Source organism: Vipera berus (assembly GCF_964194415.1).
Source record: "Vipera berus genome assembly, chromosome: 6".
NCBI classification, from domain to species: domain Eukaryota; kingdom Metazoa; phylum Chordata; class Lepidosauria; order Squamata; family Viperidae; genus Vipera; species Vipera berus.
This window is the reverse complement of record NC_138208.1, coordinates 84,676,667-84,693,581: the sequence shown is the minus strand read 5'-3', so window position 1 is coordinate 84,693,581 and position 16,915 is coordinate 84,676,667. Positions and strand designations below refer to the sequence as shown.

The following is a 16,915-nucleotide window of genomic DNA, read 5'->3' as shown; positions in this document are numbered from 1 at the left end:
TCAAATTCCAAGAAAATATTCATGCATAAAAGACCATTTCTCTTTTTCCTATTTCCTGTTTAAATTTTATAGCCCATCTAGGGCAGGGGTAGGCAACCTTGGCTCTTTTATGACTCGTGGACTTCAACTCCCAGAATTCCTGAGCCAGCCATGCTGAGGGGGAAGGGAGAGGTTTCCATGCTGGCTCAGGAATTCTGGGAGTTGAAGTCCACGAGTCATAAAAGAGCCAAGGTTGCCTACGCCTGATCTAGGGCATCTAATTTTAATCTCCTTCCCTCCAAGTTGTCTCATACTAATACACTCGCACAGTAATAGTTGCTTTGCCTTTAAATATATATATATGCAACAATCTTGATCATAATCTGCTTTGTCTTCCTTATTGTATTTCCAAAGTTAAAATACAAAATAAAGAAAAGAAGAAGAAACAAACTAACAACCATCAAATGCTAATAATAATAATAATAATAATAATAATAATAATAATAATAATAATAATAATAATAATAATAATAATAATAATAATAATAAACCCATGTGTACAAAAAAATAACAAATGACAAATATATCATTCACCCTGATACTAAACATAAAAAGTCCACCCTGGTTGAATGCTGAAAAATATATCAAAAATATCTGATACACTCTCCTCCCCTTACATAACAGGTAATTCCCCTACAGGTCTAAGCTTTCCTATCTATTATATTTTGCTTGGTCTTCCCTCAGGTACGATGAGCAAATCTGATTGGACGCAGGTGCAAACCTTGATTAAGGATTAAAAGCAGCAAAACAGACTTATTTCTCCACTCTTTATCACACGGGCAGATTGCAGCTAGTGGTCTTGTGGTTGAGTGATTTGGGGAAGAACGGGCCAGAGAGCTTTTGCGGGCATCTCTCAGATAAAATTGTTTGAATTTGTTTGGAGCTGGATGTTTGCCTTTGTGGGTCTTGTGCAGTTGTCTGAGCAGTAGTCATGTCTAGTTCAGGTCCATCAGCCCTGACGCCTTGGGTCCTTGGGGCTTTGAACCCTGCCACATTTCTCTTCGTTCCGTGCCCTTCATGGTTGGTTAAGTCATCCGGGGAGGCAATATGTCGTTGACCCAGCAGAGATGGATGTCTTTCTGTGGGAGAAGATGCTTGGAAGGAACCGATGGCTTTCTTTCTCCCTCAAGAGGCTGTCACTGGATTTAAAGATTCTGAACAATTTCGTCCGGGCTCCACTCTTTCCTTTTCAAGGAAGGTTATTGAGAAGATAGTAGGCTTACAACTCTAAAGGCCCTGGAGGAAGTGATTTATCTGGGTCCTTTTTTTAATCTTCAGGACAATACCAAGCTGTGTCGGTAACACTGCTGGGTGATCTCTGTTTGGAGAGGAGAGTTCTATCCTGGGCCTCCTCAATATCTCAGCAGCTTTTGATACAATTAACATGGCATCTTACTGGACCAGTTTAGGAGGTTCATTGTTGGGGCCACCGTTCTTCAGTGATTCTTCCACTCCAAGGTCAATGCCAGGTGGTATTGTGAGGGGAAGAGATCTAGTTCTAGGCCCTAATTGGCACTGCATCACGGATTCCTCTTTGAACATTCATATGAAGCCATTGGACGACATCCTTATTAGGCTCAATTATATATTCAGTTCTCAATCTGTCTCCTTGGCCACTCAATTGGTACAGTTGGGGATCTTTCCTGGTGCCTGGAAGTTGTGAGAATCCAGATGGAAAGCAGCGGGCTCTGAATCGCCCTCGCAAGATCAAATGGCTGTAAGCCCCAACTCTGTTGGCCTTTTGAAAAGCCTTAAAATCTGACTCTTCCCTCTGGCTTTAGCATCAGGATGTTAGTGAATCCCAGTTTGTGTTGTCCTTTCTTTTTTAAATTATTATTTTAATGTGCATCTTTCTGTTTTATGTTCATTAGTCACCTAGTTACCCAGTAATTTGATTAAGACCGTGGCCACATATATTTGTACAAATAACTATTCATGATGCTGTTTCCTCTTAGAGGAAATAATGTGTATTTGTTTCTTTCTTTGTTTGCCTCCCATCTCGTATACAATGACTCTAGGTGGCTTACAACATAAAAACATTAAAAACATCATAATACAAAGACAGTTCTCCCCCCCACTATCACTGTGCTAAACAACTGATTCCCACAACACTGTCTTATTTTCCTGGGATGTCCAACCATCTCGTAGGGCTGTATTACTATTATCCTACTCATCTTCCCTATTGAAGAGCCTTGGTGGAGCAGTGGGCTAATGCCTCCTTAAGTAACACCAGCTGCCTGCAATTAGTGCAGGTTCGCATCCCACCAGGCTCAAGGTTGACTCAGCCTTCCATCCTTCCGAGGTAGGTAAAATGAGGACCCAGATTGTTGGGGGCAATTAAGCTGACTTTGTAATAATGCCACTTGGGGTGTGTGAAAGCCCTAATAAGCAGGCATATACATAGAATGAAGGCTTACTGCTAAGTTTGTAAGCCGCCCTGAGTCTTCGGAGAAGGGCGGGATATAAATGGAATTAAAATAAAAAATAAAATAAAATAAATTACCTATTTCAGGGTTCTTCAAACTTGGCCCTTTTATGACTTGTGGACTTCAACTCCCAGAATTCCTCAGCCAGTGTCATAAAAGGGGCAAGTTTGAAGAACCCTGACCTATTACCTTAACTTCTTATGGCTACAACTTTGTTGTTTGTATCTTATGATTTATGTTGATTGTTTCTATTTAGTATCTTTCTATCTCATGATTTGTTTGTATCTTACAAATATGTTGTTTCTATTTAGTATCCTATTATGATTTATGTTGATTGCGATTTAGTACCCTGTGACTATCACCGAGCGGTGTATCTTATGATTTATGATGTTGTATTTATGATTATGATCATGATTTATCACTTGTTGCTTGTATGTACACTGAGAGACAAATTCCTTGTGTGTCCAATGACACTTGGCCAATAAAGATTTCTATATCATGCAAGTGTTAAAAGGGAGTAAGAAATAATGAGCCAAAGAATCGAAAGGCGTAAAAACAGCAAATATCGCTTAATCAAGTTTACACTGACATTCAATATACCTTTCCATACTTTTCTATCATTGCTTACCAGCTTTTACTGGAGAATTCAGAGAATTCTATTTTTAAGGTTGGTTGTCCACTTCACTATATTGGATGTGTGAAATGAATAAGGGGACATTTACAAGTATGATATGGTTGTGACCCACTGTTACTCCATTTTGAGTTAGTTTCCATAAATTTATTCATACAGTATTACAAAAAACCAATGCCGTTTAAAGCTGTGAACGTACTTCTGAGTTATATACCAGAGATTTGGAATTTATGATAGGAAAGACTACGGATTTACTGAACACAGTGCAGCAAAAAAAGATTACTCTTTGATATTGTAAGACAGCATGTCATCAGGATTAAAATCCTGGATCGATAATGCGTTTATTGAAAAAAACTAGCTGTCTATTAGTATGAGGGAAAGAGGGAAGGTGCACTTTAAAAAAATGGCTGAGTGACTTTGTGTGTATATTTTTCCCCTTTTTTTCTTTTCTCTCATTTCCCGCTTTTCTGTTCATATTGAAGCGCTTTTTTTAAACAGTTGCACTCTTCCTATGACACAGTTTTTACCAACATAGGTTAACACAGACATGTCAAACACAAGGCCCGGGGGCCTGATCCGGCCCGTGAAGTGGTTTCACGTGGCCCGCGAAGCCATCCTGGAAACAGGGAGGGAACGGCCCCCACTGCCTTGGCCTCGGCCCAGAGACCCTCCTGCCAGAGACCCCCAGATCTGTCCCACTCCTGCCCAGGCCCCCATAGGCACCCTTGGTATGCAAACGATGTAGAGCTGGCCACGCCCACCCAGTAGGCCTTACGCACTCTAGCCACGCCCACCCAGTAGGCCACGCCCACCCTGGCCATACCCACCCGGCCCCCTGAGGGCAACTGCAATGCTGATGCGGCCCTCAATGAAATTGAGTTTGACACCCCTGGGTTAACAGCTTTACTTGTGCCTTATGCAGCATTTTTTGCTAACAATAAAAGTCAGTATGGATCCAAATGGACACATCTTTAGCCATTAAGCCACCAGCTCATCCAATGCCCAGGCCTGCTGACATTATTGGACGCAAGATACGATTTTTAACCTGGAATTAATCTTGCATGGGTGCTATCTTTGATCCATTCCTGGGCCCTATGTCTTTCTGTTGAATTAACTATGAAAATAAAAAATAACCAGCAAAATAGCCAGCTTTATAATGAGAATGATGTTACTGTATCTAACAGAGTTTCCCATATTTATTTGGATTCTCTTGTAATGCATATCAATGCCAAACTTCGAACAATTTGTCCATCTGTGAAATAGTAGTGATATTGTAGAGTCCTTGACGCTGTCTAGGCCTGGTTGTTTGCTTGCAGACGTTTCATTACCAGACTTGGTAGCATCTTCATTGCTTCATGCAAATGTCTGCAAGCAAACAACTAAACTCAGAGTGCACCAAGGACTCCACAGTTCATTCATGAGTTATGTCTGCTCTCTTCTATTAGTATGATATTGTCCAGGGAAATTAAATATCTAGGTTTAGAGAGCAAGAAGCTGGGGGAATGTGGATGAGATAGACAAGAAAACTATCATCTCTAGTGTAAGAATATGATGTTTCAATCATGATGTTTTACCAAGTAACTGGAAAAAAAATATAATAACCTTTCTGGATTTCTTAATACTACATATCGAAGGATGGAAGGAAGGGCATGCTTAGATGATCTAGAGACTCTTCAGATCAACCATATCAAAAGTCCATCTCATGCCAATTTCACATCAATATGATTTTCTTTCCCTTTTTTTTTTTTTGCTCTTCTATGGACATTTAGCCCTGAAAGACGGTTGTTAGCACCCATTACACATCAAATTCACTTCACAGCTATATGACCAGTTTGGTTCAATCATTTTTAATCACAGAGTTATCAAGTCCTGCTTTTAACTTGGCAGCACAAAAGGGTGGGCATGCTACCATGTACCCTTCAGTCATTTACAAAAGGCAGTGACGAGGAGCAGGTTGTGAGTCCTGAGCAGTCAGAATTAATTTAATGCTTAATAAAACTGCTCACCTGAAGGAGTTCTAATATTAAGTGGCTCGTTGCAGCCACCGGTAAGGCCTCATGGTTCATTCAATTGATGGGTTTCCAGGAATAGAACTCCATGCATTTAGGTGGACCTGGAGATCTAATCCATCAAATACTAATTAGCTTCGTGTCTAAAAAGTCTCAGTCACGGAACAGAACCATTAGTTATTTACAGTATGTTAGCCTAGGATTGGATGGAGTCTGCCTGATCAGGTGAGTAACACTTGCTGTACATTATGACCCAGCTAAATGTAGGTGAAGAAAACGCCTCCTCACTTAATGTTCAAATTGACAGGTGGAATTAATTTTTATCAGATGGTGAAAAGCCAACTAATCAAAATTATAGCAGTGTTGCAATATCTAAGAGACTGCCACAAAGAAGACAGGGTCAAACTATTCTAAAGCACCAGAAGGCAGGACAAGAAGCAATGGATGGAGACTCATCAAAGAGAGAAGCAACCTAGAACTAAGGAGAAATTTCCTGACAGTTAGAGCAATTCATCAGTGGAACAACCTGCCTCCAGAAGTTACAGCTGCTCCAACACTGGTGGTTTTTAAGAAGAGATTGGACAACCATTTGTCTGAAATGGTATAGAAGACCGCCAAGGTCCCTTCCAACTCTGTTATTATGTTATAGATGATCCTCATTCTGTTAGATGATCCTCATTCTGTTAGCCCTCCCATTAGGTGTGGCTGAAATGATTAGATAGCTTTTTTTAATGCCTCTTTTTCCTTCTCTGTTTTTATTTGAATGATAAGGAACCTGTCACAGATGTTTAGCAGTCACCAAGAAAAGCATCTTTTCTTGTCCTTATTCCTTCCAAGCTGACACACACCAGCCCGGAAAACGACAATGACTCCCAGTCTCAGGTCAAGGTTCCCCCGCACATGCGTGCTAGTCGTTTCCGACTCTAGGGGCCGGTGCTCATCTCCATTTCAAAGCCGAAGAGCCAGCGCTTGTCCGAGGACGTCTCCGTGGTCATGTGGCCGGCATGACTAGACGCCAAAGGCGCATGGAACGCTGTTACCTTCCCACCGGAGTGGTCCCTATTTTTCTACTTGCATTTTTACGTGCTTTCGAACTGCTAGGTTGGCAGAAGCTGGGACGAGTAACAGGCGCTCAACTCTGTTATGTGGCACTTGGGATTCGACCCGCCAAGCTGCCAACCTTCTGATCGACAAGCTCAGTGTCTTAACCCACTGAGCCACCACGTCCCTGACTCCCAGTCTAGTAGATACTTATTTTTCAGGATTGGGAGTGAGGTTGTGGCTTCTGGGAAGGGGCTTAAATCTTATTTGCAACTCTCCAGAGTTCCTTTTTCTTCCTTAAATCTGTAGTGAGCTGCAAGGGCAGTAAATTACCATTCAAAAGCAGGATCTTGTTATCTTTAATCACTGGTGGGCCAGCAAGGATTTGAAGAGCTTTGAAGTCTGTTCATGGACTTACAGATCTAATTCTGAATCTCTGTGTACCAAAGACTGAGGCTGGGGGGAGGGAGGGGTCTATCTATTTTTTAGCTTGCAGCTGTATTCTTTAATGTTCACAAATCATACAGGCATTATTCACTCATCCCTTTACTACTAACCAGCTTTCTGAATGCTATTCTTCTTGACTATTGATGTTCAGACTGATAACACAGGGATAATATTCCCAGCACAAAAGAAAAGAATGATCAATTTGCTTTTACCAAGACAAAAGTGCTGTCAAGGTACAATTCCTGAAAGCAGAGCCCATGGATATGTACGTGAATGTTAGATATTTCATCTTTTCTAACAATTAGACTAAACAGCAATGGAACATCGAGAAAAGCTTCCTAACAGTGTAACCATGTCAGTTCATCTAATTTGCTAAAAAACGAGGGACAGCTACCAGCTTTCTTTATGGTCTTCTGTGAGCTTATTCAATTCACAAACACCAAGTTATAGTATCCATGCTGTAGGGGGAACTCTGGAAGGCAATTTGTAAATTTTCCTTCGGTATCAAATAGTTTTTCATAAACCAGATAATCTGAGAACTGATGAATGTAGCATTTGCCATTTCCATATCAAAACAATTTCCTCCGAAACATATATTCTACAATGGTTTATGCTTTATTCATAACATACCATTTTTATATATGCATGCAGCTGCAATGGAGAGATCAAAATAATTCCAAACCAGAATTTCCAACCACAGTTTGTTGAATAAACAAGAAAGGCTACAAATCAGGCTAAACTGTAAGCAAACAAGCTGCACTAAATCTGAGTTCAGCATATGAATCAAACCATAATGTAGGCCACTGGTTTTCTATCTCTTATTAAAATTTTGAGCCCAATGTGTACTTTTAAGCAAAGGACTTAAAACCATACGGATAAATCAATGAGAGGGACACACCTTGAGTTTTTTCTAATCTTAACTATTGTGACATGTCATAAATTTGCAGCCAAAGGGCTATTACTCAATAGCTTTCCATAATGTGTATGGCAGTGTGTCCAACCTTGGCAACTTTAAGACTTGTGGACTTCAACTCCCAGAATTCCCCAGGTGTTCTAGAAGTGAATAATTTTCTTTTCTCTTTCCTTCTTGTATTCTAGTGGCTGCATCAACAGCAAATTCCACAGCTGGGGCAGCAATGAATTCTTTAACTTCCCTGGGGACTCTTCAAGGACTAGCTGGAGCAACGGTTGGATTGAATAATATTAATGCACTAGCAGGTACCGTAAACAGTGAGTATTTATTGCTGTGGTGGACACTCCAGCAATTTCCCTGTAATCACCTTAGGGACACTAATCGTTTTAGTAGAGTGAATGCTACTAGGGAAATAACACATGTGCAAAATGGGTGATAAAATTGAGAAATTCTATTCCAGACAGCTTCAGGCCCAAAATCTAAATAGGTTTTGTCTTGTTAAAGAATTATGCTGTTTATAGGGCTTGATATTATTTTAGCCTCTCTTCCAGGGCATGCACATTAAGCTTGCATTCAGATAGCTAGAAGGGATCAGTTCAATAGATTCTGGTTTTGTTTTAATTGTTCAAGAAATATAGATTTCAGTTGAAGTGTCAACTAAGGAGATGTGTTGCTATTGCCCATAGAAGCTACTGCTAAGGGTAATAACACAGCATCAGTATGAATACTCACTAGATCAGAGGTAGGCAACCTTGGCTCTTTTATGACTCGTGGACTTCAACTCCCAGAATTCCTGAGCCAGCATGCTGGCTCAGGAATTCTGGGAGTTGAAGTCCACGAGTCATAAAAGAGCCAAGGTTGCCTACCCTTGCACTAGATACAGGAGGTATGAAATATGCCTACTGCTAGAGTTTCATTTATAGATTTCTACAAACCACATGGAAGGTATTTTCAAATAAATCACTTTACTTCTTGGCTATAGAGACAGGTAGGAGAAGAATGTCAGATCTTTGAAAGATACATACATTCTGCAATTTTTTATTAGATTAAGTCAGATTATTGTGACATATGCCATGATTTAATAATCTAGCCTGGCATACGCAGTAATGATTGTTTCTATAGCTCTGTGTTGTGTGATTGTGTGTGCGTGCATGTGTACAAACATGTATTGTGTCTTCAGATCAGCTTTTGCTAAACCAGCACCTGCAAAATGGCCATTTGTATATTGGTTGAAAATTTTGAACACCGAAATTCAAAACCTCCAAAGAGTACAAAATAAGGATCTCTATCTCATCCCCAAATATTTGTCTCATATTTCTGACAGCTTACTACTTCCAAGACATTGGTGTACTTTCTGAACCAACCAAAAATATACTGAGTTTCAAGCAGAAAAAATTGAAAGCAGAAATTAATCAAGTCAGCAAAACTAAACGGTTGTCCCAAAATCAGAGCAATGAATCAACAGCAAATAATGCACAAGATAACCTCCATCATTACAAAACATAAAATAGAAGGAACATAATCATATTTTTAAAATGTTAGGTTCCAACAATATAATGATGAAAGCTAAAATATACAAGCTGAGTCAAGCATCCATGGTATACTTGGTACTACATTAGATTTTAGCCAAAAAATTCAAGACATTTTAAAGCGTTCTATATTCACTGTTGTGCCAGGGGAATGAACATAGTTTGTGCTCGTCAATTACTGTAATATATCAATTGATCCACTTAATCTAAATGATTGCTTCATGTCATCAATTCACCCTTGTGGTTGAATGTAAAACAAAAGGAGAAATACTGAAATTGCAGAGGCAAAGTTCTGTATTTCTATTATTTTGCATTAATATTTACATATTTACATTACATACAGTTACAAATAGTAGCATACAAAATTCTGTATTTCTATTATTTTACATAACTTGCAAATGCAAAGCTCTGTGTTTCTATCATTTTACATTCAAACACAAAAAAGGTAAATCAATTGCATGGAGTGACAAAAAAGAAATTTGAGCGTACAAGGTAGATAGTGATCCAAGCCCAATTTTTTACAAGGAACGTGTATCTGAGGCCTTTTCCTGGGTCTTCCCTTGTGAACACCTAAAGTCTCAACATCAGGTGAATTATCCTGAAGGCAGCCTCTAAGGCTCAGTAAATGCCAGCATGGTTGATGAAATTATGAAGAAAACTTTTTAAAGTATGCTTTCAAACCTCTATCTAGATATGTCCACATTCATCAACCACGTTTAACGAAAAGACAGGGAAGGTGGAGAGAGAGGCAGCTCCAAAAAGCATGAAACTCCCACTGCCGTTCCAGTTGTGTGTTTTTTTTTCACAGCTGCAAAAGAAAAATAAAGCTTTCTCAAGCTGTTTGCCTTTAACCAAAAGAGTTTCCTTGTGTAGTCTGCTGGTGTTGGTGTTTACCTGAACCTTTGAAATCCAGTTGATACAATCAATGAAAATGTGATTTGTTTCTCCATATGACTCTCTCCCCAGATGCACTAAATGATGCATCTGTCACTCTGATTTTTCTGGGATTTCAAAAAGAGCTTTTGGGCTCACAAAACAAAACAACACAAAAATGGAAAGAATAGTATATTTCCCGCCATACCAAGAGCTCTTCTTCCCTTTATCTTTTAGCCAGCCTGTGCTGGTGGAAGAAATTGGCTATTTCTTGTCTAACCAAAGAGGCAACGTGGCCAATGCTGTAAAACCTTACTCTTTGACTTAATTAATATCTCTGCAGTTGCAGCCAGTGTTAAATCCAAGGTATGAACCAGAAAAATGTGGCCCTATCCTATCCTCTTCTTTTGGAACCTGTTACTCAAAACCTGTTACCTTCCCTCTGTAAGAGAGTTGAGCAGTTCCAAAATGTGAAAGATAGATGGAATGGTGGGAAGGAAGGAAGGAAGGAGAAAGAAAAAGAAAGAAAGAAAGAAAGAAAGAGAAAGAAAGAAAGAAAGAAAGAAAGAAGAAAAGAAAAAGAAAGAAAGAAAGAAAAAAAAGAAAGAAAGAAAGAAAGAAAGAAAGAAAGAAAGAAAGAAAGAAAGAAAGAAAGAGAAAGAAAATTCCTATCACTAATAATAACTTTTCTGCAGCTTTGATCCAATAGCAACAACTATTCAGTCTTGGAGCTGATGGGCAGGGTTGGGGGGCAGGGGGAGCAGAAGATTCTATTGACTTTTTCAATATAGCTTCAGCTTTAAACTTAAATTGCTATAACAGGAAATTTGGGGGTAACAAAAATTAAAGCCATCAAAAGGGAGCTGTCATTCCTTTTGTTTTCCCTTTAAAAAATTCTGAGCATTGTCATATGTTGGACATTTTAATGGACAACCCTGGCAGAGAACTGCTTCAGACTCAAAATTTCTGTGCATCCTTAAAAGGATTTGCAAGCCTTCAACAACATCTTGGTTTCCTAATATTATAATGTTGCATGTCCTGAAGGGGGGATATATACTCTGGAATTTTGCAACTGTAGCTCTAGCACCGTGATGGCGAACCTATGATATGCGTGCCACAGGTGGCATGCAGAACCCTCTCTGTGGGCACGCACGCTGTCGCCCCAGTCCTAGGCCTTCAGCTGGGTTTTATAAAACCTTTTCGCTTTAGGCCTCCGCCGCCATATGCAAAAAAAAGGTTCAATCAATCAATTTCAACTTCTTACGGGTGTTCTGTACCAGCCTGCTACCGGCCCTGCAGAAAAAGCAGGGACAACCCCTTTACAAACGGCAAGAGGCTGGAATAAAGCCTGCCAAATTTATTAACATAAAACAGAGCAAAACAAGACACCAACCATGAAACAGGAGCTACGAAACAGGAACTATTCAAGTGGTTGCCTTCAGCAAACCAGCCCTCCCACGCATTCCCCTTTTATACAGTTCAACGGGGGGAAAAAAGATCTCGCAAAGTTGGAATTGATTGATTGAACTTTTTAGTCCCACCCCAGTCTGCCATTACCACCGCAGCCATGCCCACCCAAAGGGCCACGCCCACCCAAAGGGCCACACCCACCCAATGGGCCACGCCCACCCAGCACCCGACGATACATAAGTGGGTTTCGGGTTGCAGTTTGGGCACTCGCTCTCTAAAAGGTTCGCCATCACTGCTCTAGCATGTCAGAAAAGAACCAGGTTGAGAGAGAGCTAGCTTAGCAAGTTTAATTTCCCAGTTTTGCTTCTTCACATTTTTATTAGTTTATCAAAATATAAAATACAGAGATAGAAAGAAAAATAAAAATAATGGGAAAATAGGGGAGGAAAAGGGGAAGAGGGGGAAAAAAAGTGTAGGGCAAAGACGGAAAGTAAAAGAAAAGTATTGACTTCTGACTCCTTTTGGCACAGCAGAATAAGGTAATAACATACAACCTCAGCTTTTTTACTTTTTACTAATTAGTTTCCCAATTTGATCTGGTGATTGGAATCCCATCAATATGACTGAAAGGATGCTTCTCTTTTAAGAGTCCTAAATAAACTAAGTAGTCATATTTTATTATCCTCCAAGGAGAAATATGACAACAGTCTTCAAATATCTAAAAGGTGGACACACATTGCTCTAGAGCAGGGGTCCCCAACCCCTGGTCTGTGGGTGTGCAAGATCCAGATAGCACACGAATCCGTGCACCCCGAGTCTGCAGAAAAACCGGCCTCCATGGATCCGATCCCTGGCGGCCAGAAGGTTGGGGGCCAGAAACAGTGGGCTGAAAGACATTCAGGTTTTGCTTTAGGAAAATATCCAGATTACACAAGCTGTAGACAGTAGATCAGGCCACCACATAATATGAGGACTTCTCCTTCACTGGAGATCTTCAAACAGAGGCTGAAGGGTTATCTGCCAAAGATACTGTGGAGTGGGTCTTTCACTGCGGAGGAGGTTAAGTTAGATGGCTCCCGTGGTCCATCCCAACTCTTCAGTGATTATCTGAATAATCTACTGAAGGTTAGAATTACAAATCAATAAAATGCATCAGATTTCTCCGCAGCAAGGGTTTTGGTTGCCTTAAGAATTCCAGGACCTCTTCCACCTGCAAGAGCTAAACTGTTTTTACTCGGAGAACTTGCAAGCTGAATGGCAATTTCAGCTCATCTGTTGCTCCAGAAGAAAATATGAAAATGCTGAGTAATCCTTCCTCTACAGATGGGGCAATCAGAGACCCCCGAGGTGGGAATTTCTCTTTTGTCCCAGCAGCTGGGATGGGTATTTTATGATGGACCATGCCTCCTTATGACACTTACTTTGAGAAAAGGTGAGCTATTAGTGCAGCCATTTTGTGAGATGATGCACAGCATGTTCTCAAAGTATCCATCTGCCACCAGAGGTTTCCCAGCTGTTAGCCAGAAGCTGCCTTCCTGACCTATTAGTTTTCAGGTATATGAGCTGAATTGGCAAACAAAGTCTGGTTCATTCTTGGTAGTAGCAGAGTCTTTGGTTATCTAGAGACATATATCTAGAACAGTGCTTCCTCATTTGGATAACTTTGAGATGTGTGAACTTCAGTCCTCAAGCTTCTTAGCAATGGACATGCTGGATAGGAATTCTGAGAGTTGAAATCAACACATCTCAAAGTTGACCAACTGGAGAAACATTCTTCTAGAATCATCTGTAACTGTACCGACACAACTTGAATGAGCTTTATGTTGCTTTAAAGTTGTCTGTGTGATGCTTTGAAGATGCCATAAATCATAGTGGGAAGACAGGTTTTCTGGTGACCCCAATTTTTGCCGAGTGCCGCCTGCATGGAAAACTGAGGGGATATTAACAATAATTCCTAACCCCAATCTTTATATGTGTTTATAGATTGGATGTTGTCCTGCCTGTTGTTTTGATCTGTGCCATCTGGTGAAGTGCCCAAGTTGTATTATTGTTATTCTTACTCCTGTGGTTATTATTATTTTTAATCTGCATGCACACCCATTGTTGTCGGTGTCATATTAATGCTAACGATGTTTGGAAAGCACTAATGAATAAGTGCAATTTCTTTTCTCTATTGTTGGGTTTTTTGTAAAGTTGCTCAAATGCTCTCAGGTATGGCTGCCCTGAATGGAGGACTCGGTGCAACAGGCTTGACCAATGGTACAGCTGGCACAATGGATGCCCTCACCCAAGCCTACTCAGGAATACAGCAGTATGCCGCTGCGGCACTGCCCACGCTATACAGTCAAAGTTTGCTACAACAACAAAGTGCTGCAGGCAGCCAGAAAGAAGGTAAGCCTGTTAAGGCCATGCGGGAAAATGCAAAAGGCAGCGAGGAAGAATTAAATTAAATAAATTAAATTAAATAAATTAAAAACTAAAAACAAATGAAACTTAGTGGCCCTCTAAAATTAGTTTATTTAATATCCCAAAGTGCTTTTTCACGAGGCGACTGGACTTTCTTTTCCCTCTTTGAAGACCTTTCACTTCTCATCCAAGAAGCTTCTTCATCTCTGACTGGATGGTGGGGAATGGAAGGAGTTATATTCCTTGCAGGCCATCTCTGGTCCTTTGCATTCTTTTTGGCCAGGGTTCTTCAAACATGGCCCTTTTAGGACTTGTGGACTTCAAGTCCCAGAATTCCTCAGCCAGGCATGCTGGCTGAGGAATTCTGGGACTTGAGGTCCACAAGTCCTAAAAGGGCCACATTTGAAGACACCAGTTTTAGGGAGTTGTTGAGGCCACTTGGAGGCTTATATTTATTTATTTATTTATTTTAATTCCATTTATATCCCGCCCTTCTCCAAAGACTCAGGGCGGCTTACAAGCTTAGCAGTAGCCTTCATTCTATGTATATGCCTGCTTATTAGGGCTTTCACACACACCCCCAAGCGGCATTATTACAAAGCTTAATTGCCCCCAACAATCTGGGTCCTCATTTTACCTACCTCGGAAGGATGGAAGGCTGAGTCAACCTTGAGCCTGGTGGGATGCGAACCTGCACTAATTGCAGGCAGCTGGTGTTACTTAAGGAGGCATTAGCCCACTGCTCCACCAAGCACATTCTGATGACACATTATATGTGTCATCAGGATCACCTGAGTAGTGCAAATGGGCACGGAGCCTTCTTGGAACAGCTGAAAGGACAGTGTTGTAGACTGAAGATAGATGATGTCTCAAAATTATAGTGCGTACACACAATTCATTGTTGTTATTTCGAACTTTTGTAACGGGTGCGAGAATATATCAGAAGCGTTCTAGGGTATAGAAAAGGTTGAGAACCATTGCTCTAAAAGGAGGCAAATGACCAGCTGTCTGCAAGGAATACAAATCCTTCCATTCCCCACCATCCAGTCAGAGCAGAAGAAACTTCTTGGATGAGAAGTGAAACATCTTCAAACAGAAAAAAGAAAGTCCAATTGCCTCCTGAAAAAGCACTTTTGGGACAACCATCACCTGGATGACTGAGAATCTCCATAGACATTTAGTTTATTAGTACAACTGCTGCTATCATTACTATTAAGCTCCATCATTAAGTAGAGTTTTCTTATCCCATGATGCCCTCCTGGCACTCAGTGCTTATGCTGCAATGGAAGAAAATAATTGCAAAATATTAGGGTACAGCAGACAAGAATATATGTAGCTCAGATCCTCTGTGCTCTTTGAGCTTGTTTATTTATTTTATTTTAATTCCATTTTTATCCCGCCCTTCTCCGAAGACTCAGGGCGGCTTACAAGCTTAGCAGTAGCCTTCATTCTATGTATATGCCTGCTTATTAGGGCTTTCACACACACCCCAAGCGGCATTATTACAAAGTCAGCTTAATTGCCCCCAACAATCTGGGTCCTCATTTTACCTACCTCGGAAGGATGGAAGGCTGAGTCAACCTTGAGCCTGGTGGGATGCGAACCTGCACTAATTGCAGGCAGCTGGTGTTACTTAAGGAGGCATTAGCCCACTGCTCCACCAAGGCTCCTTTTGTTGGCTTGCAGGCCATTATCCGAGTAGGCAACATTTTTATTTTTCTGTTTGTTTATATCCCATGTCCATTATTTTTTACTAATAACTCAAGGCAGTGCGCGTATGCAACACACCTTCCTTCTACTGTACTTCCCTCACAACAACAACTCTTATGAGGCGAGTTGGGCTGAGTGAGTGACTTGCCCAAAGTCACCCAGCTGGCTATTTTACCGAAGGCAGGACTAGAACTCACAGTCTCCTGGTTTCTAGCCTGGTGCCTTCACCGCTGGGCCAAACTTGCTCTCATCCATGCACACTAGTTGGGTGATGAAACATTTGCAAGCAAACAACCAAGCTCAGAGAGCACCACGTTCGATATGTTTCTATTTTCAAAGAATAAGGCAGAGCAGTGTTGATTTTTTTCCCCTCCATTAGCCCGACCTTTGCTTATTATAGTCTTCTTATGCTTGTCCTATCCCTCTAGCAAAAAAAAAAAAAGTGATGTTAATACAGAAGCCCCTTTCTCAGAGGAGCCTGCAGGCCTATGATTCACCTAGATCAGGGGTCGGCAACCTCGGCTCTTTTATGACTCGTGGACTTCAACTCCCAGAATTCCTGAGCCAGCTATGCTGGCTCAGGAATTCTGGGAGTTGAAGTCCACGAGTCATAAAAGAGCCGAGGTTGCCGACCCCTGACCTAGATATACTGGAGCTACTATCTAGTTAGTTCAGATTGTTAAGGAATATCTGACTGCAGGAAAACGGAAAGTTTGTGATTCCGAAACCCTTTACAAAGTCACTGACTCATCAAAACTGACACTGAACCGGAACTAAGTAGTCGTGCCTGCACATTCTCTTTTGGCATGGAGAATATATAGGAACCCTATAAATATTTAATTTCCCAGCACACAAAATTCCTTTCAGGCACTTGCTCAAAGAATGTTACCACCCAATGCTTTTCTAATGCAAAAATAGATATTGTCTGCTGCTTTTGCAAAAAAAAAAGAAGAAGAACAAGAAAAAAGGAAAGGAAAGTGCTCTGGTTCAAACCATCCTTGAATTCTTTTTTTTTCCCATTTCTGATGGGGAAGGAGCTCCCCTATCTGGATTTGCATGTACACTACAAACCTGTAGCTTTCATAACTAAATAGCGTTTGGAGGTTAATGACCAAATCCATCGTTGTTACAAGGAAGGGTCGCTTATTTAACCGAGAGTCTTGAGGGGAAGCAAATAAAGAATCGATTGCTTCCTATGAGGTGCTGATGGAGCAAAAGAAAACCAGAAAGTTAATGCTGAGAATAAATTAATGCCAATTGCAAGATGTTCAATGGAAAAAAAGGGCTTTTCTCCTATCTATTTATTTCTCAGGTTTCTACCTGTCCTTCGAGCTCTGTCGCTTTAGAGAAGTGTTTTTCTTCCATCTAATTACAAGTAGGCCACGACTTACGACTGATTGCTTAGCATCCATTCAAAGTTACAACAACCCCACTAAAAGTTACTTACAACCCAGTTTTGAAGATCCGACATCAGGCCCCCC

General features: G+C 40.8%; 1 protein-coding gene across 6 annotated transcripts in view; it reads left to right on the top strand.

Annotated features, from left to right (window-relative positions):
• The window catches only part of CELF2 (CUGBP Elav-like family member 2), a 634,914-nt gene that overhangs the window by 593,324 nt on the left and 24,675 nt on the right, over positions 1-16,915 (top strand). For 3 of the 6 annotated variants that reach the window (XM_081330781.1, XM_081330779.1, XM_081330783.1), the window contains 2 exons: positions 7,692-7,811; positions 13,530-13,709. In XM_081330781.1, coding sequence (XP_081186907.1) covers positions 7,692-7,811; positions 13,530-13,709 — 300 coding nt within the window. Of the gene's footprint in view, positions 1-7,691; positions 7,824-13,529; positions 13,710-16,915 lie in introns of all 6 variants that reach the window. The other 3 variants (XM_081330780.1, XM_081330778.1, XM_081330782.1) reach the window with 1 other exon arrangement.